We start from the raw sequence: 24744 nt of genomic DNA on the forward strand, positions 1-24744 counted from the left end.
AGCTCGCTCCCGAGCTCAGTTAAAGGTGGTCCTTATTTGCCATGCTAAAGGCAGGGGGCTTTCGCTGTGTCACAGAGAGATTCGGCATCAGCGCTGGAGTTGCACCCCATTCACTCCCCTAAATGGAGGAGCAGAGAGGATCCCCTAAATGTTGGGTCTCCATTTCGGGCATTCTCCACATCCTATAGTCCCAGGTGTCTGGTGGGGCTAGCTGGCCAGAGACACAGCGGTAATTCTTCACTGTAGAAATGCCCCATTTTAACACAATGTGCTACTCAGCTCCTGAAGGGGGTAGGAGTGAGGGCTCTGGGCGACGCTTTAGAAGAAACTTCTCTACCGGTCGCTTGTTTCAGCCTAAATTGTTCGATTTCAAGGGGGCCTTTTCTGTCTTGAGGCTAATGGGACGCAGAAATTGTAAGGGGGTTGGGGTGTCAGGGTAATTCAGACTTCTTCTTTGGATGTGTCCCGCTCAACACTGTGTTATCCTGCAACGCTCCCGGACAGCGCTTGGAAAAAAATCCTTGTTTTCCCTACTGACCCCTTTGACCATTTATTTTCTCTTGTGACACCGGGAACTTTGTTCTTGCGTCGGCCCCTGCAGCCCAGACAAAGTGAGGAGAAGGAAGGGACTGGTCGTTCTCTCTCTCCCCCTGTGTATTTATTGCCTGCATACCGTGAGCAGAGAAACTACATTCATCCGCTCTTTAATCTTAAAGAATCGTCCACCTAAGGTCAGGTATATAAAAGAAATCAACAAGCGTGGAGATGGTAGCTGGAGAGCCCATAGCGCGTAACACACACACTCTGCTCTCTGATCAGATTGGCCCTGATTCATAAACCGTGAAGAAGTCGTTCTGAAAATATTTTCCCTCGGCTATTTCACGCCGTGTTAATTTCACTCCAGTTCCCTCTCTAGTTCCCAGAGAGAGCCTGGGGGTTCTTTCCTTAGGGGACACGGCTGCTGTTAGTTATTTAAGTCTCAGCACATCTTTTTCTTAACCCCGAGACTCTTAACTCCAAGGCATCCTCAGCCGCTTTCTGGGAGATCTCTCCCTTGCTACAACTACTTAGATGTAACTCGCTTAGATGACTCAAAAACGTGATAGCGGTTTGATTCTAGGGGAACAAAATAATAACTTCTGCCGCTGCTGTGTCCATCACCCCCTTACAAAGATCATTGATTACATTACAAACCAGTCAGCTGCCTGGTGTATTTTGCAGCAGGAAAAGGGAAGGAAATTGGCTCTGCGGTGAGCGATGGGAGGGTTTTGGGGGGGAGGATAATCAGACCTGCTGACTGAGCTGGTTGTGGGGTGAATCCGGATCAATTCTCTCTCTCTTTCATTCAGGTCCTTTCGCACCCCCTCATCTCCCAGCTCCTCCTCCACCTTTCCTCGGAGTGGCAGAGGCCGCATTAGATTCCTACAGACAGGTTTTTTCCTTCAGGGTTTTGTCTAAATTGCACAGGGGTATTTGGGAAAATCAGGGCATAGGAACTGCTGCGTTTCCTGTTTACATTCTGTACATCTTTTAGATCTCCCGCAAACACTGATTACTTTTGTCCGAGGAAGTTGGTTACTTGCGCCTGGGACCTTCATCCTGGATCGTTGGGGTTTGATTTGGGTTTAATTTAGCATGGCGATTATATAAAATTAATTAGGTTTAGGTACTTTACCACCTCATCTCTCCAAAAAAACAGTCCCAGTGCCTTCTGCTTGTCTCCTTCTTTGCTGTTCTCTAGTTTCCGGGGGTTAAAAATGTTTGGAGGCAAAAGTAAATAAAATGGGAAACAATAAGAAATGTGAACACTTAATATTAAAACTGATCGATTTAAGTATTACAGGAAGCAGGCTTTTGTTAAAGATGAGCCACTGATCAGAATCAAGCATACAAGGTTTTGGGTGTCAGGACAGCATTTTAACTTGGTGCTGTAAGTAATTTACATTCAATACACTAGGAGAGTGCTGGTTATGTGGGTTTCAAGTTTAGATAAAGTAAATATTTACAGATTGGTATTATTTTAACAAAACTTTAAAGGAAGCAAACCTAGTTAAAGTTAGTTTACATACATCAGTGAGATTTAACCTTGTCAATTTTGGTTCTGACTTTTTAAAGCACTTTCCTGATAAGTGATGAAATTAAATTATTTAACATAGTTTCTGGTTTGATGGACTGTAGATGGTTTAAGAGCACTTGAATTCTGAATAACTCTAGAATTTTTTCTTACAACACAAAACTCTGAAGTTTATACTTTTGTTTACTTGTGAAGAGTCCATATTGTTTTGCTGTTGAATGAAAAATTCCATGTTTCTGTGTGAGTTGTGGTGGTGGGATGTTTTGTTTGTTTGGATTTTTTTTAAAGTCTTTTTATTTAATTTGCAGAAGGTGTTTCTCTAATGAATTGTTTCCTCAGGTCAAAATTAATGTCTGATAGTTGGAGCTGAGGAAAGAATTTTTGAACTACTAATGTAAATGCTCATTGAATGTGTTATTTCTGTTTTTTCCAGTGTCTCAGTTTAAAATGGTGAATTACTCTTACGATGAAGACCTGGAAGAACTGTGTCCAGTTTGTGGAGATAAAGTGTCTGGTTACCATTATGGACTTCTCACCTGTGAAAGCTGCAAGGTTTAGTACAAATTACTTAATAGAATGCAAATCAAAATGGTTTAAAATATTTAAAAATGTTAAAGGAAAATGCTGGTAAAAATAAACAAACAGGGGTTTGGCTTCTTTCTGATTCCATTTATTGTTAGATTCACACCCAAAATTTTGAAAAACCTCATTTGCCCAAATGGAAAAAAACAAGAAGTTAGATTGTTTTGTTGTATGTCTGTGTCCACTGCTTTTAAATATTTTGTTGTTGTGAAGTGATAGAGCTGTAGAACTTTCAGTCCTAAGTGACTCAACTATTGATTTTAGGTGATTTATATACATTTAGAGTATTATTGTTCCTGTAGGATAAAGTGACAAACTGGTATCCTCAATACATTTCAGTTTTACAAACTCTAATGCCACTGTTCCAAGGTTTTCCCTTTCAATATAAAAATGTAAATTTCTGTTGTCATCGCAACTTCATGCTTATTTTTCCTACAAAGTATTTTATTTTAGTATTTACTTGGACATGTACACAATTAAAGTCAAACAAATAATTTCTTGCAGTATATTAAATAAAGAATACTCACACATGTAATTTATCCTGTGCACATATTTGGAAACTAAATCCATATCTAATGAAACCAACTATTAAATATAGTTGAGCCTTGGTAAGTGAATGCAATAATTTGTCATGAATAAACCTTTTAAAGTTATATACAACCATTTAAATCAGTTTTCTAAGAGCAGAATCTCTTATCCTCTACATCAGAGCAATGCAATTTTAAACATTTCACTGTATGGCAAGCAGAATAAACCTAGCAAATCACATTTTTGTTTTAAAAAAATTGTATCGAGACAATGAATGTCGAATATTTATTATGCCTCTGGTATACACCATAACAATATACAAAGAGCCAATGTATCTTATGTTTCTCTTACATTTTGCATCATTTATTCCATATAAGATTACTTGAATAAGGCAGACTTCAGTCATTTTATGAATATTAAAGAGCAGACAAAAGAGATACTGGTCAGCATCAGTGTTTATGGTCACATTGTTAGGGATGCAGTGGCATACAGACAAGTCTCACCAATCTTTGACGTAAGTCTACAAAAAACGCAGTACTACCACCAGAAAAACTCCTCTATAGTCTAGCAGTTTTCTCCAGGGTATATCTTGCTGAAATCTAAAATAAACCACGTAACCTCATAAGTGCTTGAGTGGTATATGACAAGTTTCTGACAAATTTCCATAAAATAAAATGCTGAAACCTACTGTTAAAGTGAAACGGAATGACTCTTTGTCTATCATACAGGGATTCTTTAAACGAACGGTCCAGAATAACAAAAGGTACACGTGTATAGAAAATCAGAACTGCCAGATTGACAAAACACAGAGAAAGCGTTGCCCTTACTGTCGATTTCAAAAATGCCTAAGTGTTGGAATGAAGTTAGAAGGTAAGAATTATTACTGTTATTGTATATTTATAATCTATACAAACTATTGAAAATATTACATACATTTTAGTTTTATACAAATTATGTTGCACATAATTTACCATACCCATTTAAAAATACTTGCTAGTAACTTACTATATGCTGCTCTTGTATGTTTTAAATAAAGGATATTTTTAATCTATTCATAAGTAGTAGCAGGTCAATTATAAGTTAAAGCTAGTTAAAACCACAAGAAAAAATTGAAAACATTTGATTTATAGATAGTTTGATGCATTTAGAAGTACTTGGATGAAAGAGTAAGAATAGCATGGAAATTACTTTTTAAACTTTATAGGAACAAGCAGAATTAATTCAGAATAAAAACAGAATACAGAACGGGGAATTAATAATTGCAACTAATTTCTGGTCTTTAGTATCAGGCATTATTTAATTTAATTTATATTTTATAGAGTATTTTGTTTCTGTTGTGGTTTTGTTTTGCAATATCCATCTTAAAGAGAATGTGAAATAAAGAAAAATTAAGAGTCTTTCCTCATGCAAAATTGCAACGGATTTCAATGGGAGTTCAGTACACAGAGTGACTAAAGAATTGAGCTAAAAATAGGGGTAAAATAATCTCTAAAAGTATGTCGTAAAGCTATTATGAATAGGTATACTTTCACAATGAGATTTCTTGAAAAATTTAAAGGAAATACAAGATTTTAGAATTCAGAAAGATCATTCACATACAGAGAAGAATAGTAATACTACAAGAGTCTATTGAAATAACAGAACGCAAAATTACTGTCAAGAGATTAGTAAGAGAATCTTGGCAGTTCAACACAACACATTCTAAACATATCATTTACACTTAGGCCCAGATTCTACAGTCAATGGGAATTTTGCCTGAGTAAGAAATGCAGGATCAGAATTGAACATTCTTTACTCATGCAAAACTCTTATTGTAATGACTAAGTTTTGCCTGAGTTAAGACTGCAGGATCATGCCAGTATTACAATGGAAATACGTAGATATAAATGCAAGTATGCATTCAAATATACAGACAGCCTCACACAATTTAGTAAATACAACACTCATTACATTTGCCCACAGTGCACAGATAAAACTGGTATATTGCAATGAGCTAAAATCTTGGGTTGCAGTATATCCCTCTGAAAACTAGTGGTAAAATAAGTCATTTAATGTTTTTGTCAGTATGGACATTTATCAGCAGGTTGAAAATATATTGCATAACTGCTACTTCTAACTGTTTTTAATTACAGATAATCATACAGGGCCAAATTCTGTAATCATATGATTACATACAACTCACTTTTGTGCAACTCCTACTGAAATCAAAGTATCTCAGGGTGGAATTTGACCTATAATGTTTAATTGTGCAGCATGTTGCAACTGTTTTGAGAAGGATGCTTATATGTTACATTTATCAGCAAAATATTGTATAAGACTTTTCAGTTTCCTGTAATATTCATAAGGGATAGTGTTAGCAGCAAAAAATGCTTTAACTACAGCATTAACTAAAACCGAGAGAGAGAGACTATAAAAGATTTATCTTTATATCCTTCTGTCACATCTGTACAGCTTCTCTTTCTCTATCTGGAAAATTGGAAGAACACATGCTTTCATAATTATAAATGCCTGTAACATTTATATATCTATTTCCCTGATAGTGATATGTGGACTTGAATTCTAGTTAATAAATTACCGTGTATACCAAAAATCATTAATTGTTAAAGTCTTCATGATAATTTACAGTATTGTGTACCTAGGATTCATAATAAATTTTTAATGTTACACTAATCCCTAAGATAAAAAGCTCAAGAACTTAACCTCCAGCAATCTCAGCAGTCTCATCATGTCACCAAGCTGTCAAAGGTTCCTGTTTCTATCTAATTGCCATTGGGCAAGGTGGGCTTGGCGAGAACTACTCACTAGTCCATTAGATATATGCCATAGTGACAGATACTGCTGTGACAGAGACCACCAATATGATTCCCGAGGCAGCTGTTGAAGTAGATTTGTTTTAATTATTTCTGATTCCAGAGATATTACAAGCTATAACATTGTCAGTAGTTTCTGAGTCAGTTCAACCTTCTGTGTGGAATATGGCAAGCGGGCAGCTTTCTCTATGCCTATTCAAATTGCATTTGAAACATCTCTAGAAAATGAGGAATGTTCCTTAAACATTTGCAATGATATACATAAACCATAAAGGAAATAATCTTTAATTTTTGCCAAAGAAACCAGATTTACCTTTATGCCTATTGAGCATTTTACAGCTTACATTTCAGACAATTTTTGTGTAATGGTGGTATGCAGTAATGGAATGATTATCATCAGATAACATGGCCCTCAGGATACTTCTCAGATGAGTTCAGGACAGAAGCCATTTTTTTCCTAATGATACCGTGGGTTGCAGTTAAAAAAAAGTATGAGATCTCAACAGGAATCACGTCATCTCATGATGTGTGAAATTTGTGCAGCCAACCACTGTGTTTGTCCCTAATTATTACATTTTAAATGACTTAAACAATGAGTTCATACATGTTAAGAATATTTGTCCAATAGGTAACTAAGACAATTAAAATTCATTAAATCAAAAAGATTTTTTTTCCTTTTGGAATAATCGTGATATTTTGATCAAAGTAAATTAAGGGAGTGCTGCTGTCTTGCCACTCTTTCCTAAACGTGTGTTCAACTCAAGAATGTTAGTTACCTGCTTAAGTTTTAACGAATATCTTACTTCCTTCTCTTTTCCCCAACAGCTGTGAGAGCTGACCGAATGCGTGGGGGTCGAAACAAATTTGGACCAATGTACAAGAGAGACAGGGCACTGAAGCAGCAGAAGAAAGCCCTTATCCGAGCAAATGGACTTAAACTGGAAGCCATGACTCAAGTGATCCAAGCAATGCCCACTGACCTGACAATATCCTCTGCAATCCAGAATATCCACTCTGCTTCCAAAGGCCTACCTCTGAACCATACTGCCTTGCCTCCTACAGACTATGACAGAAGTCCCTTTGTAACCTCTCCAATTAGCATGACAATGCCGCCTCATGGCAGCCTACAAGGTTACCAAACCTATGGCCACTTTCCAAGCCGTGCTATCAAGTCTGAGTATCCTGACCCTTACACTAGCTCTCCAGAGTCAATAATGGGCTACTCATACATGGATAGTTATCAGACAAGCTCACCAGCAAGTATTCCACATCTGATATTGGAACTCTTGAAGTGCGAGCCAGATGAGCCACAAGTCCAGGCTAAGATCATGGCATATTTGCAGCAGGAGCAAGCTAACAGAAGCAAACATGAAAAGCTCAACACATTTGGGCTTATGTGTAAAATGGCTGACCAAACCCTCTTCTCCATTGTTGAGTGGGCAAGGAGTAGCATCTTTTTTAGAGAACTTAAGGTAGGTAAAAAGCTCATATTATTTTAGATACAGGTTTTTAAGCAGGAGAATATGATTTATTTTGTTAAAATGCATCACACTTGCTTACTTTACTTCGGCTTCATTTAGGTTTACTATAATGAGAATAAACTTTCAATTGATTTTGCTATTTTAGCCTATTATGTGGGATATAAGAGACACTAGACACTGTTCCGCCTTTTTTATATTTAATGCATCTCCCTCTCTTTCTCTCTCGCTCTCCCTCTGATCAGAAATCATTTACTCTTGTAAATACATCCATTCAGTATATTGTATGCAAGTTACACCACTATAGGTAGCATTTACCTAATTGGTCCTGTTACTGTAGTTACATATGGGGAAAAAACACTTATACACTTATGTATATACAGCCCCAAAATTACTGTGTACCACTGGAGCATAGGACCTGATAAAGAGCAAGCAATGGTGGCTTAAGGTCTCCTTTGCACTCCCCTGATCCTAGAGATACCAATGGACTGCTTTAACCCATGCTGGCTGCAACAGCCCCTTAGAGGCTGTTACTCAGGCCAAGGTTTGCCAGAGCACTAAACAGCTGGAACCCCTAACACACATGAATGACAGCTCTATGATAGCCAGGAATTCCCTCACACCAAGGGATTCCCCAGTTGATTTGTTAGGGCAGCTTTATGGCCCAATTGTGCAATTGGTCTGGCATAGAAGAACTGGGGAATTGGGGTGGGGGGCAAACATCAGGCCCAGAATGTTAGAGGGGTAAACAAGAGCATTCTCTACCCACTAGCTTAATAGGGGGATCGCTCTTGAATGACCAGATGGTCTCTTTCTGTCCCCAAAAGAGAAGATGCATTGGAATCCACCTCTGAAACTTCCTGCTCTAGTTCCTGTTTCTGCATTTCCTTCTGCTACTCAGGGAGATGCTGTTGCTTCAACATCATTTGTTGTACAGCCTTGTGACAGTCATTGGTTCCTTGCAGGCTGACTCTGTAGCCAATGGAAGGTAATCCAGTATGCTGATAGAACTGCTGCTGCAGAGTTTCACTGAGCACTGAAACCTCCCTTGTGAATCAGGAGCACTGATGGGGGACACTGTTAAAAAAGGAACAGGTACAGAATAGGATGCTCGCCGCATCAGAGTTGCTGGCTGATATAAGCATGACGATGCTAAGACACATTTGGAGTGATCTCTGAAGGCCAGTTCAAAGGAAGCTAAGGGAACCTCGTGCTACCTAGGCAGCTGAAGTATGGGTGACTCTGACCTCAGATGTCTGTTCCCACTCCATTCATGAGAGTAGTTGCAGGAGCACTGCATACTAAGCCTGAATGATGAGGAAGGTCATTTAGAGGGAAGGTGATTTAAAAAGGAAAAATAAATGTATAATTTCTTCAGATTTATTTGCAAATATAAATTATTTAAGATTTTATAATGAGCCATGTGCTCTATTTTAAATAACTTTAAGCTACAAAATGCAGAAACAATAAACTTTTAGCAAATCATTTCCTAAAAATCAAATTTATTTATAAAGGACCAGACCCTGCTGCTCTTACACTGAGGAATACCCACTGAAATCACTGAGACTATTCACAGAGTAAGGTACTACTCAATGTGAGCAAAAATGGCAGGATCTGGCCTAAAATTATTGTGGAGTTATGTGATAAAATGATAATCTGAAAACATCTTTAACAGATGTTCCTTAAACATTCATCTTTTGGTGTCCCAAAACCCAGTGCGTATGAAGACTAGCCACTCAGATGGCTGTAGTGAGGACAGATATAGGAGACAGCCATTACCTCCAGCATCAGCCTTGTAGAGTCTCTTTATCCCTTCCATCCACTACAGTAAACACACAAGATGCAGGAATGTGTTCCATACAAGAGAGAACCAACTTTTCCAGGCTACAGAAGTATGGGGACTACATACATTCTGTACCCAGCAAGCAGGTTTTTTTAAAATAGGCTTTTTAAGGCACTTTTTTCATCTTAATATTTGTACCTTTTACACCATAGGACCTTATACTTCAGACAGTTTAATGTCTACTGACAGAGATCTTCCTCTTGGACAATGAGCTACTAAACCACAGAGCATCCCTGGAAAATCACAAGAAAATGAAGCACACTAGCACATATAGACCTGATGGATTTTATGGCCCAGGTCCTGCAAAATGCTGAGCATGTTCAACTCTCAGTGACTTCAGTGGGAGTTGTAAGTGCTCAGCACTTCCGTGGATCAGGTCCTAGAGTGAAAGACAACAGCATATCCCTTTGCTGCTAAAAGAAGATGAGAGAAACAGCACTAAAGCAGGACTTACATTCCTATCTGTGCATGGATTCCTTCCCAGGTCCCCCCTTCCTATCACCTTTTGCATCAGTTTCAGGTGTCCATTCCTGGACAGTGCAAAAGGAGCAGACATCTCAGAATGCTCCACAGAGCATGGATACTGAAGGAAGCATATTTGGCCTGTGGATATGACTGGGAGAACTCAAGTGCAGTATGGGAGTGGGAGGTGCTTGTGAGGAAAGAGGGACTAGATCGCCAAATGAACTAGCCCTTGTCTTGCCAGTCTCAACTGATTCAAATCAATAGTCACAGCTGAGAAGCATGAGATGTATGTAAAAAGAATGAGAAAATGTATCTCTTTTTATTCCTACTTCTCCAAGTTTAAAGTATGAATCTTGAACATCCATTGCAGGTTAGACAGCTGCATAAAAAGAGATCTGGGAATAAGAGTTTCCCTTGGATGAGTGAATCACAAATGATGTAACAAAAAAATCTGCATAAATAGTGGCTAGTAACAAATTCATAATGATCCAATGCATATAGATCACATCTTACACAAATGGGTGCAAATTATTAAACGGGGTGTTAGCAGGCCATTCGGTTCCTTCCAAACCCATTGTTACATGCTCATCTCTTCGATGCACAAGAAAGGGGGAACCTTTTCTTTTGTCCCAACCCTACCGATTTGGAGCCAGAAAGCTTAAACATCCTTTAACTCGGGACTGAAAAGGACACATGATGACAACGTGCTGTCTTAGTTCATCAATGGATTAGGAAAAATTCATCCTTGGGGAAATGGCACTGAATTTTGTTCATTATTTTAAGTTTTCCCTTTATAATTATTATTTTAAAATCAACTCACATGATAATAAATGCATATTTACTTCTTAAATGGTTATGTCTTGAAGTTTCCATTCAGTTTATCCATGATCATCTTCCTCTGAGCGTATTTGCTCTATCAAAACGCAACATCTCTTCTGTGGTCCATGACGTACATACAACAGGAAACACCTACCACTAGAGTAGTAGACTTACACCAGGAAAAAAAAGAGAGCGAGAGAGAACTTATCCTGTTGTGACAACAGTACATAGATTAAACTCCTCATTTTGGACCCTGCTCCTTAAAGGTCAGTTAAATGATATATTGTAGCACGCTCTTTGCATTGTACTGGACTCTTCAGATCTTTGGAATGAAGTTAAAGATCTTTTCAATCCATGTATGAGTTAAATTTTGGGGATCATCCTTTTCATGTTGGAGAAAGAGAGAAAGGAATCATTAGAGTCTTCAAATGATGTTCATTATCATTTGCAGCAATGAACTATAAAGATGCATAACAAATACTTTTCAAGCTTGGTAGTGAAATGATATTAAGAAAATGTAATGTTTTAAGACTGATAATCTTACTTATTAAGGGCCAGATTCTGCCAGTTTTTACAATGAGTGGCACCTTATTCTGAAAGTTGTCCTATCTGAAATTAATAGAACCACATGAAGTAAAGTACTATGCATCAGGGAATATGGATGTCAAAATCTGTCTCCAAGTGACTAGCTGCAGTCTGGAAACTTTGATTTCAACATCTTGCTAATATTTCAAACTTAAATATATCTTGTGTGTAGCCCTAGATGATGGCTGTGTAGCAGGCTGTGCTATCCAGGAGAAAGGTCTTTGCAAGGCTCAAAAGAAAACACTGCAAGAGTTTCTTCAGTCCAAAAACTGCATGGCCCCAAGACTAGATACAGAAAGTTCCAGTGGCCTCCATCTTCCCTGATCAAAATGTTAGTCAGCCACAGAAGAATTCACCAACTGCTATCAAAGCTAACATATTCCCCATTCCATAATGGGGAACAATCTCTGTTGCTGCATAACTCAGGAAGACAATAACAATTCCATGACCCAGTAGCCATCAAATTGCTTTCATCTTGATGCGGTCCTGATTACGCTGTGGCATAATATCCTGGAAAGTAGCAAGGGCCCTGACTGAGGTTGGTAGTACCTAAAAGGCAAGGATCATGTAATGTTTAGCTCAACTTATTCCCATAATTTGGAGTGTGGATATTATAGGTCAAAATACTATATGGCCACAAAATCCCAATATCCAGCTGTGCTAGAAGAAGGATAGGAGGCACTGGATGTGGTTTAATTAGGCTGCAACTTTATTCCTAAATGTTAGGGAGTACCCAGCATGTAAAAGCATACAGTGCAGGTAATCCCATAATAATTTATATATACTAAAGGCTAGGGGAGTGATGTCAGCTCTCCCCTTTACTCATTCTGGTCCCCAGATAACCTGCTGCTGGGCCCCCCGCCCACCTCAAAAAAGGGTTAAGGGGGGGGCTATAAAGGAGGAGGGGTTGGCTGCCAGCTGTACCAATCATAGGAATCCCAAAACCCGTTTCATCTCCTTTAAATTCTTTACCAATCCGTGCTATCTGAACACTGTATCCCTTCCCTATGGAGTACCTGCAGTGGACATCCGCCTCATGTTTACATAATGAGTTGTGACATCATAGCCTAACCTCCATTTCATGTCCACCCCAACTAAGCCCCCATCCTGCTGTGGGAAGAAGAAAACAACCCACCTTGCCATGGCCAATCTGGCAGTGAGGGAAAAAGTCCTTCACAGCCCTTTGAGAAAGGAATAACTAGCATAATGACCACAGCAGATCATGACAAAACCTGGCATTTAACTACTTCCAATGGGGTGCGAGGGGAGGGTTGGTGCAGCTCTGCCTGGTCCAGGTTAGAGAGGGCTTTTCCTGCACCAGGGTGGACTTAAGTAGTCCCCCCACTCCACAAGTTGCACATTTTTCCTATAAGCCAGACATCGGCCCCTATCATTTAGTGTGTGGTGAGGTCATTTAGCAAATGGTTGCAAGTGTGGGCAGCTTCACTGACTTGGATGAAATTACACCCACTTACAGCAAGGAGGATTCTGGTACGTAAACCATGCTTACACAGAGTATACAAAGCCACATTTACATAAATCCCCTCTCCTTGTCTGGGGTGCTCCTCTTTGTGACTTTTGCAACTTCAAGTATTGCCCCATTTTTTCCTGTTTTAGACTGCTTTTCCTTCATTACATTGCTGGAAAGAAATGATATTAATATGTCATTTAACTGACCTTTGAGGAGCAGGGGCTGAAATGAGAGGAGTTTAATTTATGTATTGTTGTCACAATGGGGTAAGTCCTCTCCCAGCCACAAACCATACATTCTTTGTCATTAAGATGATCATTTTTATTATGTTGATGACAATTTGGTAATGTAGTCAAGACAGGATAATAGCGAGGAAGTGAGATTCTTACAAGGTGAGCATGCAATTTAAAGTTGGAATGAGTATCTTGAACATACCCAGTTTTAAAACACATTGAAAGGACACATTTATTAGGGCAAAGTTCTTTTCTCTCCTCCTGGCTGGTACAGGAGAGACCCCCAAGAGGACCCTCCAGAAACTGCTTTCTTAGTTAACCCCTCTAGCAATGATGTTTTTGGACCTCTTCAACTTTTGTGTGGCAACCCCACTGGAGTTAATGCTCACCTGGGGCTACAGGAGCCGTTGTTTCTCCTGTGCAGGGGAAAAGGGGAAACCAGATTTATGGAGGGCCTCCCCATTAAGTGGCTTTGCACCCTTGGAGAAGGTGCTAGTCCATTTTCCAATATATTTACTGTCTTCAGGGTTGGTCAGGGCAGTGCAGAGCTGGGTTAAGGATACTGTGTCCTTTATTCCTGCACAACCATGGATCCAGAGTTTGTAGACTGAGCTGGACAATCCAGTGATTTCTGACTGTATCAGTTCAGAGCCAGAATCCTCCTTGCTGTACGTGGATCTAATTTCATCTAAGTCAGTGAAGATGCCCACACTTGCACCAAAACTGCATTTGGCCCTTTGACTTAAAATATATTTCTTCCAAGGTTTTAAATTCTCTAAGAAACCATGCAAAAAGAAAAGGAGTCCTTGTGGCACCTTAGAGACTAACCAATTTATTTGAGCATAAGCTTTCGTGAGCTACAGCTTTGACAATTTACGTTCCATAGGACCCAGTCTACTCTGCTACTTCTGCTGTATAAACACTTGGAAATTTGTTTACCCTGGTAGCAGAGACAGATGGCAATTGGGCAAAAGCTATTTAAATAAATTTAGATCCCATGCTCACCATCAGTACAACAGTTAGCAGAAACTAAAATGGGTTCTAAATATGGTAAAAAGTATAGTGTGGACAGAATCAACAAAATTACTCGGCTACATCTTCCATCCAAAAGCATTACAGACAATACTTTGTACATCACCTTTAATTCCAAATTTCTAATTCCAAACAAATAAATCAAACATCTCAAAACAGAACCCATAAAAAAGAGGGAATTGAATTACAGAAGTCCAGGAAATATTAAGTTATCTCTTATAAGATAATTATATAGAGTAGGAAATCTATATTTGTTTGTGGAGAAAAATATTAGCAGTGGAACTCAAAAAGCTTTCCTTTGGGTGCTGAAAGACTGTTACATTATTCAGACTAACTAATCAAATGCAACTGGGTAGCTTGAAGTGCTTTAGATTTTTCTTGTATTTACATTTATCAAAGCAGGAAATGTAACTAACAGAGCTGATGAAAGGAATCTTTTGCAGTGTTCTTTCAATCAGGGATCTTCCAGAGCAAATAAGGAGAGAACAGCTCTGCTGTTTAAATCATATAGGTTCAGGATTTCCCTTAGTATCAATGGTTATATTAGCTGTCACGTATAGTCGTGGATTTCTGGTCACGCTTAGGAAATGTATTCCATGATATGGAAATAGGAATTGCCTTCATTCTTAGTCTGTTTCTCAAACTGTGTGGAAGAAATATTGGGTGAAAGTATTAATCTTGTACAACAAAAAGAATTACTCATTTAAAAAAACTTTAAATTGACAAACGCTGAGTGTACTTTGATGAAAAACAATTGTTCATACTGACATTTTTATCTGAGAAGACTTGGAAGGCAGTGGTAAAATCAATATTACAAAAGGAAAAACCTCGAGAGAGGACAAGGATGGATGGAGCATGGAGACTAAGCTACACACACCATCTACAGGTGAGCCTTCTCAGTCAGTGTGGTGTGTGTGGAAGTTTACTTTGCCACTGTCTTTGCTGTATCTGTTCTAAGGATAAATACAGGATTTCAGTATCTAGGGCCGTTATTCTGACATCCTTCTTGAACACTATATTCAGTCCTGATCCCAAGCCTTCTTGGGATGATAAGAAAGCTGACCTTCCATGCCCAATTACTGCAGGGCTTGTGCTGAGGCAGCCCATAAACATGCCACTTAAGGGGGTATATGTTTGAGGTAGACACTTTCCACTAGAGTAGACAGACTCACCAACCCACCTTAGTGAATAGCCAGCAGGTAATAATGATGTTTAGTCATTTATGAACTGAGCGGGACTTGAACTACTGATGATGCCATGAGGCATCCAGTCCACCCTAGAACTAGGGTCTGATGTGATAAGCAAAGGCACGCAGTACAACAATTAGCTGGAAACATGACAGGTAAAGGAATTTCAGAATTTCCATTTGTTTAACTTTCCCTTTCAAAACCGAGGTGCAAAATCAGAAGCTCAAGGCAACTATTTGCACTGAACTTTGAACTGTTACATGGGAGATGTTTATCCGTCCAGATTAGAATGAAAAGATGCTGCTCTTTAGAGGCCTCATTCTGCATTCAAGCAAAAACTATATTAAAGTCAATCCAAGCAAGGATTGGGCCCTTGATCGGAAAGTGGGCCCCAATGAATAATGGGCCAGATTTTCAAAGGTATTTAGGTGCCTAAAGATGCAGATAGGCACATAGTAGAGTTTTCAAAAACAGGTAGGCAGGTTAGGTGCCTAGTTCCCGTTGTTTTTATCGAGGCTGCTTAGGTGCTTCTGAAAAATCCCAGTAGCACCTCTCTTCATCTTTAGGCTCCCAAATACCTTTGAAAATCTGCCCCATTATGAGTAAAATTGAGGAGAGAATGGTACTCCCCTCAAGGGCACATTCTAGCGCTTCTGTACTGGCTGATTGACCCAGATTCTCCCAGCTGGGGAATGTTCCTCCTCATGGAGGTGGAAAGCTGCATTAAGTTTGATGCTGACTAGATCAGCATCAAGTTATCTACTAAAGATCCATAGGGTGGGTAGGGAGACATAACAATTTCTGCACCCACTGCCTGCCCCATTTCACACACAGATGTTCGGGCGTGCCACAGAGGCAGCACTCACCACCTCTACACCCCTTGCACTGGTTGCTGCTAGAGAAGGATATGATATGGTCCACAATCTTCCAAACTATTATTTGGACTATTATTTGCTGTGCTGATGTAGGGTGTAATTTCATTCTCTGTTAAATAACACAACTTTTATAACCGTGAAAAAAGGAAGAAATTCCAGTCCCGGGGAAAATCACAGATTTGTCCATTCACAGAGGAATGTTACAGTTTCATGGTGGAAGGTTTCTCCTTGTAAAAAGTTCTTTCATCTTTGCAAAAAGTTCTATGTGAGAACAAAATGCCCTGCTTTTTGCAAACAATGAAAAGAATTGGAGGGAAGGCTGTTTTCAGTTACATTGAAAGTTTTCTCATCCAGTTCTATCAAGGAGATGTAGATTTAAGGGCATCTTTAATTTAACCCATTGCAGCTAGCAACTGCTACACCTAGGTAAATTCCTGGCCTCATAGATGCCAATGTCAAAACCCTTACTAAACTCAAAGGTGTGGGGATTCCGTCCCTATGGGACTAGCCAATGTAATGTAATGTAATGCTTCATATGTAGAGGTATCATGTTGTTACAGAGTAGGGAGATGATTATCTTTCTGTATACAATATATACAGTTTGGCGGCAACCCCTAGAATAATGCATTAAATTCTTGGGGCAGAAAAATATTGACAAACTGGAGGTAACTATGGGAAGAGCGGTAGTAGTAATTGAGATTGGAGAAATTGACTTTAAAGATAGATTAAAAGAACTGCATATGCAGAGCTTGGTCAAACAACCACCTTGGGAACCACATAAGCACATAGAAGTGCTGTATCTGAATGGAGCAAACACCAAGGACCGTGGAGAACTGTGTTCTAACTGCACTAGGAGTAATAGAGTGATACTAAGAAATTGAAAATTTAGGCTGACTGTCAGGAAACATTCCCTAACAACAAGAGCTATCAAACTGCGCAATAGTCTCCTAGGGGAAGCGGTGAAAGTCCTATTGCTTGAGTAATTTAAAACTGGTCTTCACAAAGTATACAGCTGTATACTACAGAGAACTGTCCAACATATGCAGAGGAGTGAACTAGATGACTTACTATGTCTTTTCCATCTTTGGTTTTAAGATTGCACTTTAAAAATCAGTTTAAGCCCCACAGGCAGGAAGGAACAAAGATGTAGACTGAATTTCTTAGTTTTAGTGAATATAAATTAGGGAGCAGATCATTCATTGGGGTCCATTTACTGGTCCATAAATGGCATGGGTCCATTTACTTCACTGGAGCTGTACCATTTCACACTAGCCAAAGATCTGATCCCTAGATTTTTAAAATTATTTTTGGCATTTATTGAATCCATCAAGGTTTGCTCCATTACCCAGCCTCAATATCTGAGCATTCAAATTATTGCCAGCTTTACTTGCAAACTCAAGCAGGAGGTAAAGTCAGGCAGTGGAAAGTGAATTCAGTTGCTTAATTATTTTTCATGCTAACTACTCTACCTATTTTCTCAGGAGCAAAAACAACCTCCACAGAGCAAGTTTCACTTTTATGTGAAATCCATCATAGTTTCATTACACAAGGTGGAGGCGTGATAGTTTCAATAATTAGGTTATTTCTGAGTGGACTTTACAGTGTCTATGTAATTTTTCCCAGTGTTAACTCTATTAACACAAAACAATCAGCCAAACTGGAGAGTAGCACTTAATACAATGACTATGTCCAGAATTTGTTGTTCTGTTAACATAGGGGTAAGACAAATCCTGCAGTGAGTCATGATGAATAACATGGCTATGTAATTACTAAAGCAGGCAAACCTTCTGGTGAATATTTAATTTGTTGCGGCACCAAAACTATTCATGACTTTGGGTCGAATTTGACAATTAGTTTCAGTCAGAAAAGAAACCTGAAAAAAAAAAGTTGGAAACACTGAAACATTTTGTATTGACATTTAGCTTTGAAATAACATTTTCAAAATGACATGTCGGTTTGAATCAATATTCCATTTCAAAATGTTGTTTCAAATCAACATTGGAAATGTTTCATTTGACCCAAACAAAAAAATATTTTTTGTTTTGGCAAGAAAGACCTTTAAAAAAATTTAGTTTCAGTTCAAAACAAATCGAATTATTTTTCTGTTCAGCCATTGAACTGAAAAATCAATTTGCTCGCTTCTATTAATTATTCCCTTTTCCCCTGAACCTTCTAGTATGATCAGTTTTTAAAAAGCAAAATAGTAAAAAATATTTTTGTTAAAAGAAAGCTCTTGGGAATTGAATGTTCTAACTTCCTGTTTGGTTTCTGATTGATTTTCTAATGAAAAACCCATCTAATTATCTTGTTCTAGTGGTTTTAAGGTTTATAAGTAAGTACTGTTTATAAAAAACCACCGTTTATATTCAGAGAATGAAGAGGAGTTAATACTAAATTCGAGTACATTTTGCTTACTTGTGGGCTTTCCATATGGTAACATTCATTTGAAATGGCTTTCATTTGTACTTCTGCAAAAATGACTAATTTTTTTTAAAAAGTACTCTTAAACTATCATTACATTTGTACTTTATAGTCTCTTGATGTACTGCTCTGTCAATTCAGCTTGGCAGCAGGATGTAGGATTGCACTACCTTGTGTGTCGAACAGAAATAGACATGCAACCCTCACTCAGACAAAACCCCCATAGACATCAATAGGAATTTTGCTTAAGTAAGGGAGTACAGAACTGTGGCCTAGTTGTTGAAATGACTTCATCTTGAAATGAGAAGAAAAATGTCAATTATTTGCTGAACAAAAGCAACATACTTCAGGGAAGCATTAGCCTAACAGCAACTAGTTTACAGATTAAAATCTCAAATCTAGCTGTTTGACGGCAGGTCTGTTTCCATTTCACTGATGTTCACAGCATAGGGTCAATCTTATGCAGTGCAAAAGGGGGCAGGGGAAGGACTTTGTATACCACAAGAGCACAGAGATACCGCAAGTGCAAACCTGTCAAATAATCTGTAACTTGCACAAGCTTCTGCACCCTGCATGAAATTCACCCTTGTACAGAGGGCCAGACCAAGGCCTATGCACTACATAAACCCTCCAAACTGGATTTAAATAGGACTGAGGTGGTGTATAAACCTAGTGCTGCTCTCCTGCAGAGGGGTGAATTTAACCCCACTCTGACCCATTCCCTTTGCCCCCATCTCGCCTCCATTTTCCACCTTGGCACAAAGGCAGGAGAAGGGAATATGTAAGGCTTCAGAATAGATTGAGGAGTGGTTTGGGTTGAATTTCCTGCTCCTGATCTTGCAGTGCACAGCAGCCATTTTGGACAAAGTCCATTACATCTGCCCAGTTGCAAGATAACTGGGATACAGACTCAAGACAGCATATGATAAATAGGATAAGGAGTTAGGCTACCACCTGTTCAGGTTTGTATTCCATACAAGTGCAGTTTCCCTTGTTTCTGACCAGTGGTAGATTTGAGTTAATGCTACCTATTGAATAGCAAATCATTGATCATTTTCTCATGCTTTCCTCCAAAACTTTTCTTAACCCTATTGATTTCAATAGAGTTTAAAGGCATGGTACAAGTTTTGCCCCCAAATGTACCTTATTTATACATTTTAAATATTGGTCGTAAGCAGTTGCAACTGGAGTCACTACTATTAGGTTGTCAGGACAAGTATAGGGCAAATAGAAAAAGAACGAAAGAAAGAAAGATTTGTATTTCTCATGGATATTATGGTGATGAGTGACTTAGAAGCATTATAGATGGATACACTGCTGGTAAAATCAAATCACACTGAATAATTTTAAAACTATTGAATACTTGTGTTCTGATAAAGTACCAATAGTTAAAAAAATTGCAATTTACAAGAAAAGTTCAAGTAAATGTTTGGTAAGACACTGACTAAACACATTACTGAAAAAACGAATATTTGTTTTCTCTGTTTCTAGAGATTCCTATAGTGGTCCTCACTCTTGTATTTGGAAAGAAACAAAAATCTGTCTTCATTAATACAGAAATAGAAAAATGCTTTGTTTACATCTAAATACAGCTCTTTCGTTTGTAGAAAGAAAAGTAGCTTAGAAAAGTTTGTTGCTAAATAAAATCTTGGATCAAATAAATTTAATTAATAATGTGCTAAAGCAACAATAAACACAGGAAATATACATGAATAAAGTGTTCAGAAAGTCAGGCAAATCTTTTAAGACTATAAATATCACCTAAGCTAGGCCACTATAATTAGCAAAGGGTGAACAAAAGAAGATATCCAGAAATAGATATGGGGGGAGGGTGAAATGTCTTGGCTAACCTTATTCAAGTGTTCTTTCCATAGCATAGGAAATGGTTCTAGCTAGCTCAAGAGTTCTGTGGCTATTAACTGATTTTAAAAGGACATTTCCATGTTGTCTCTTTGCCAAGAAAATTCTTTTACTGGCATGTTTCCTATATACAGGAAATATCATCCTTCCTAAGTGACATTGGATGAGACGAAGAGTTATATCTTCATTCTAGTGCTACAATGAGCATGGTCTACTCGTCTCAACTGATTACCTTTATGTATTTATTCGTGAATATTTAGGGTCATATTCTAACCTCACAATCTGCCCTAAGTAAGGGACAGTGCTGTGAATTGTGGCTCTGAGGGCTTGTCTTCGCTGCTAAAAAGGCTGTGTTTTTTTTTTAACCTCAGGGTAAGTAATGAATGTGAGCTAGCCTGAGGTAAAAACTCAGGCACATTAGTTTTACCAGGAGGTAAATTCACCAAGGGTAACCCCAGGTGGAAGTATAAGTCTGACTATGGCAAGTTAACCCCACAGTAAAATTGAAGTGCCTGGTCTTCATTATAATTTACCTCAAGATAGCCCATGTACATTAGTTACCCTGAGATTAAAAACACAGCTTTTTTTTTTTTTAAAGCAGTGAAGACAAGCCTTTTGTCATCATTCATTCTCTGATTCCCCCCTTGCAGAGGGAGGGGGTGAAGGTGGGGACTCGGGAGGGAAGCATACCCCTGTGGTATGCGGTGCAAGGATGTTGAGAGGCATCTATACCCCCTTGCTCCCTAGGCGGGTGATTGAGAAAGTAACAACCTTTCCCTTACTGATTATCAATGTGAGTAAAGTTGTGTGTGTGGACTCAGTCTAACATATCTTACTGGGAGAAAACTTTCATGGAAGTCAATGGGAGTTTGTCTGAATAACGAGTGCAGTCTTAGGTCCTACATATGTATATTTAGAATTTAGTGTGAAGTGTCTGCCTGGTTTCTTTGGTAGGAGTTCCCTTGTTAAATCGCTCACTATTATATTTTTCTAAGACATTATTCACCTGTTTCCAACTTCCCATATATTCACCCCTTTTTCCTTTCATTTCTCTGCCTCTTGAAAACTGTATTAGCACCAGCTTTGCCACCTGGAGTAGCATTTTTAGCCCTTTATATCTATGGGCCAGTTTGCATCCCTCCACAGAAAAACCCACAGCAGGGGCCAGAAAAATTCTGTGAGATTCCCCCAGAGACATCTCTGTGAATCATCCTCTCAGGGGAGAGGAATTTGTGGGGTTGTGAAGTGAGGAAGGGGATAAGGCTTCCCATCCCTCTTGAAGCCTCAAATCTATGGGAAGAGGATCTTCTGCATGGATAAACTCTGCCTCTGTGATATTCCAGTGGCCTTCTTTCTGGAGCTCAGGAACAGCCACAAAGATGGCCCAGAGGTAGCCAATCCGAACTCTATTAGCTTCCCCCAGGTTTCAGCAAAGAAATCCAGCTGTTAACAGATGATGATGCTGTGCAGAGTAGCCTGTCTTGTGCTCCATTCCCACTTAACTTGGTATCCACTCCCACAATTGGTAGAGTCCCTTCCATGCAGAGGGACTTCATAGGGTGCTAGAGAGGGGGAAACAGTGCCACAGATGTAGAACTCCCTGTCTCCCCCTTCTGTGCAGCTTGGAAGAGATCATTTAATAACTATAACTTATGCAGTAGAACAACTCCACATAAAAAGCATGACCAGACTATTTTATGCCCAAAACGTTGAGGCTTAAAATCTTTTAGCAGTAATTTTTAATATGAATCAAACCCACGCTGCCAATACTTGTTACTCTTTGGAAAAGTTAAATTGCTGCAGAAAATGACATCAAAGAGACCATCTTTTTTGTTATATGTTTTACAGTGCCTAGCATATTTCCTTGTCTACCAGGACCATCCTTTCTATTCTTTCTTTTACTACCACAGTCACTATGGAACGTGACCTGCCGTTCTGTAGACCACACAAATACCTGTATCATACCAATGAAGAAAAATTAAACCTCAGCACCTTGGCAAATTCATATTAATTATATAAATTATTCAAATTATCTTGTTTTGTTTTAAAACAGCAACATATGTATCTAGCTAGCTAAATATTTTTAATTATCCTGATGCTAATCTTAGCACCCCGTACATAAACTAGAAAAATTACATTTTCTGTGTAGGGGACCAAAATTCTCTCTACCATATTTAGGGCCAGATTCTGCCACCCTTACTCACCTTGAATAGTACTATACTATGCAAACAATCCCATGGATTTCAATAGGACTCTCTGTGATAAGATGCTACTCAACTTGAGTAAGACAGGCAGAATCTGTCCCTTAGTTTGCACTGCTTCCTGACTTTTTTTTTTTAAGCAACAAAATTTCTGTAACTGTAGTTAACATCTTGAGAACAAAAAATATTCTTCTGCTTTGGGATTTTGATCTCAAGCTTGCATGCCCACATATACCCAAAGACATATTGAACAAGAGGCATTTTTCTCTCTTTAGAAGTAGTATTCCATGTGGTTTTATGTGCTCACATAACCCCTGTTCCAATATTTCAAAAGATACAGAACTTCCCAGCATGATGATAAAGTTTTCCTGTGTTCCAATAATAAAAGCTGAACGTACCAGTAATTTCCAGTTCCTTTGTGGCCAGGCAGCTTGTGAAGACTAACTCACTCATAAGTACCCAACCTGCAATATCAGTGTGGGAGTCGGAAACAGATGTTCACTGGACAATACAATTTGTTGTCACTGTCGATACTATGTGGCACTTTTCCCAACTGAAATTGTTTGTGGATGGAAAAGAATGTAAGGAGTGATTCATGCCCAAAATGATTATTTTTTTCATTTGCTAGGTGCTACACATCTAAATGACAGAACAATAGGGAATTAAACAATCAAAATACAGTATGCTGGTGCATCTATGTAATACTTTACCGAGCAGTGTTTACAGCATTTTCCCCAGAGTCATGACTATTCTCAGTATTATTATGAAAATGTTGAGCACATAGGGTCAAATTCACTTCAGTTATAAAATGCATAAAACTCTACTTATGTCAACGGTGCTGCACTCATTTATGCTAGCAGAGAATATGGTCCATAGTATCTATTTATTTTCCTAGAGACTCAGCAGTTTTCTTCTGTAAAAGTTACAAATTAGCATTCTCGTACATAAAACAGTTAATTTATTTTAATGGCTTCTCTGTTTCTTAGCAATTTTTTCAGGATTTTTGAATCATTCAAAAATTATCAAACACTCAAAATAGTAAAATTTTCTCATGAGAATAGAATAGAATGCCTAGCATTGATTTGAAAATATCATGAATATTACAAAAGCAAAAGCACTAGATCATACTTACCGTAAGAGACAATGGACTAGCCTAGGTGCTTTTTAAATTAAATATTAATTTTTTAGAGATGCATCAACCATATTTAACAATATACTGGATGCAGAAAAGCTACTTGAAATCAAGCCTACCATGTGACTATATTTATGAAAACAATTTCTTCTCAATATGAGCCATAATGAAAGTTAAAGACATGATTGTCATAACTCAGGGGCATTCCTACTGTATTCTTACACTGCAAATCTGTGATATAATGTTCAAGATACATTTAAAAATTAAGACATCTTAGCTCTGATTCTGTGCCCAGTGAAGACAATGGCAAACCTCCGATCCGGTGACAAATTGAAGCTACAAAAATCAACTATGTGAGCATGCTTCAATAGGAAAATAAAGAAAAAGAAGACTATATTCATGATAGGGTCCAACCAGGAGTGAAATTATTTTAAAACTATAAAGCCAAAGTGTTGATTCATTTTTACAAAGACATGGGGTAGTATTTGACAGAATTTCTATAATAGTAATTTTGCTCTCATTGCTTCACGTATCCTGCAACAGACTACTTTAGTACTGTTTGCATGAAATATTTTTATCAGCGCAAAACATGAGCTGATCCTCAACTTTGTGGGGTGGGGCGCGTTAAAACTATCACAACACTGAACATTAAGATTCCCGTTATGATCCCACAACTTTAATGGTTTTAGACTTACTGTAAAAGAATAGTTGTAATGGAGGAGCACTGTTTCCTCAAATGATTTCCTTTAAAAGCTTAAATTCCGTGCCTGACTTCCAAATTCATCATGTGATACGAATGAAACAAATTAGCTGACCAGATATCTTCTTACTATATGTTCCATTCTATGCATCCAATGAAGTGGGCTGTAGCCCACAAAAGCTTATGCTCTAATAAATTTGTTAGTCTCTAAGGTGCCACAAGTACTCCTGTTCTTTTTGCGGATACAGACTAACACGGCTGCTACTCTGAAACCCATAAATTATATGTATATTTTTGAGTGTGTGCATGTGTATATTTGTGCATGGATTAAATTAAGGTTTTCATCACATAGGAGTTGGCATGTGCCAAAAATGATTTAGGCTTAGAGTTGAATCTGCATTTGACCAGGGGTTTAGACTAATCGAGCAGCAGTTACATTTCTCACTTC

General features: G+C 38.4%; 1 protein-coding gene across 1 annotated transcript in view; it reads left to right on the forward strand.

Moving 5' to 3' along the window:
* Positions 1-24744, forward strand: part of NR5A2 (nuclear receptor subfamily 5 group A member 2) — a 99213-nt gene that overhangs the window by 1417 nt on the left and 73052 nt on the right. Inside the window, exons 2-4 of the mRNA XM_074962206.1 lie at positions 2508-2626; positions 3913-4054; positions 6820-7466. Coding sequence (XP_074818307.1) covers positions 2508-2626; positions 3913-4054; positions 6820-7466 — 908 coding nt within the window. The remainder of the gene's footprint in view (positions 1-2507; positions 2627-3912; positions 4055-6819; positions 7467-24744) is intronic.

The sequence above is a fragment of the Natator depressus genome, chromosome 8 (assembly GCF_965152275.1).
Source record: "Natator depressus isolate rNatDep1 chromosome 8, rNatDep2.hap1, whole genome shotgun sequence".
In the NCBI taxonomy this organism is placed as follows: Eukaryota; Metazoa; Chordata; order Testudines; family Cheloniidae; genus Natator; species Natator depressus.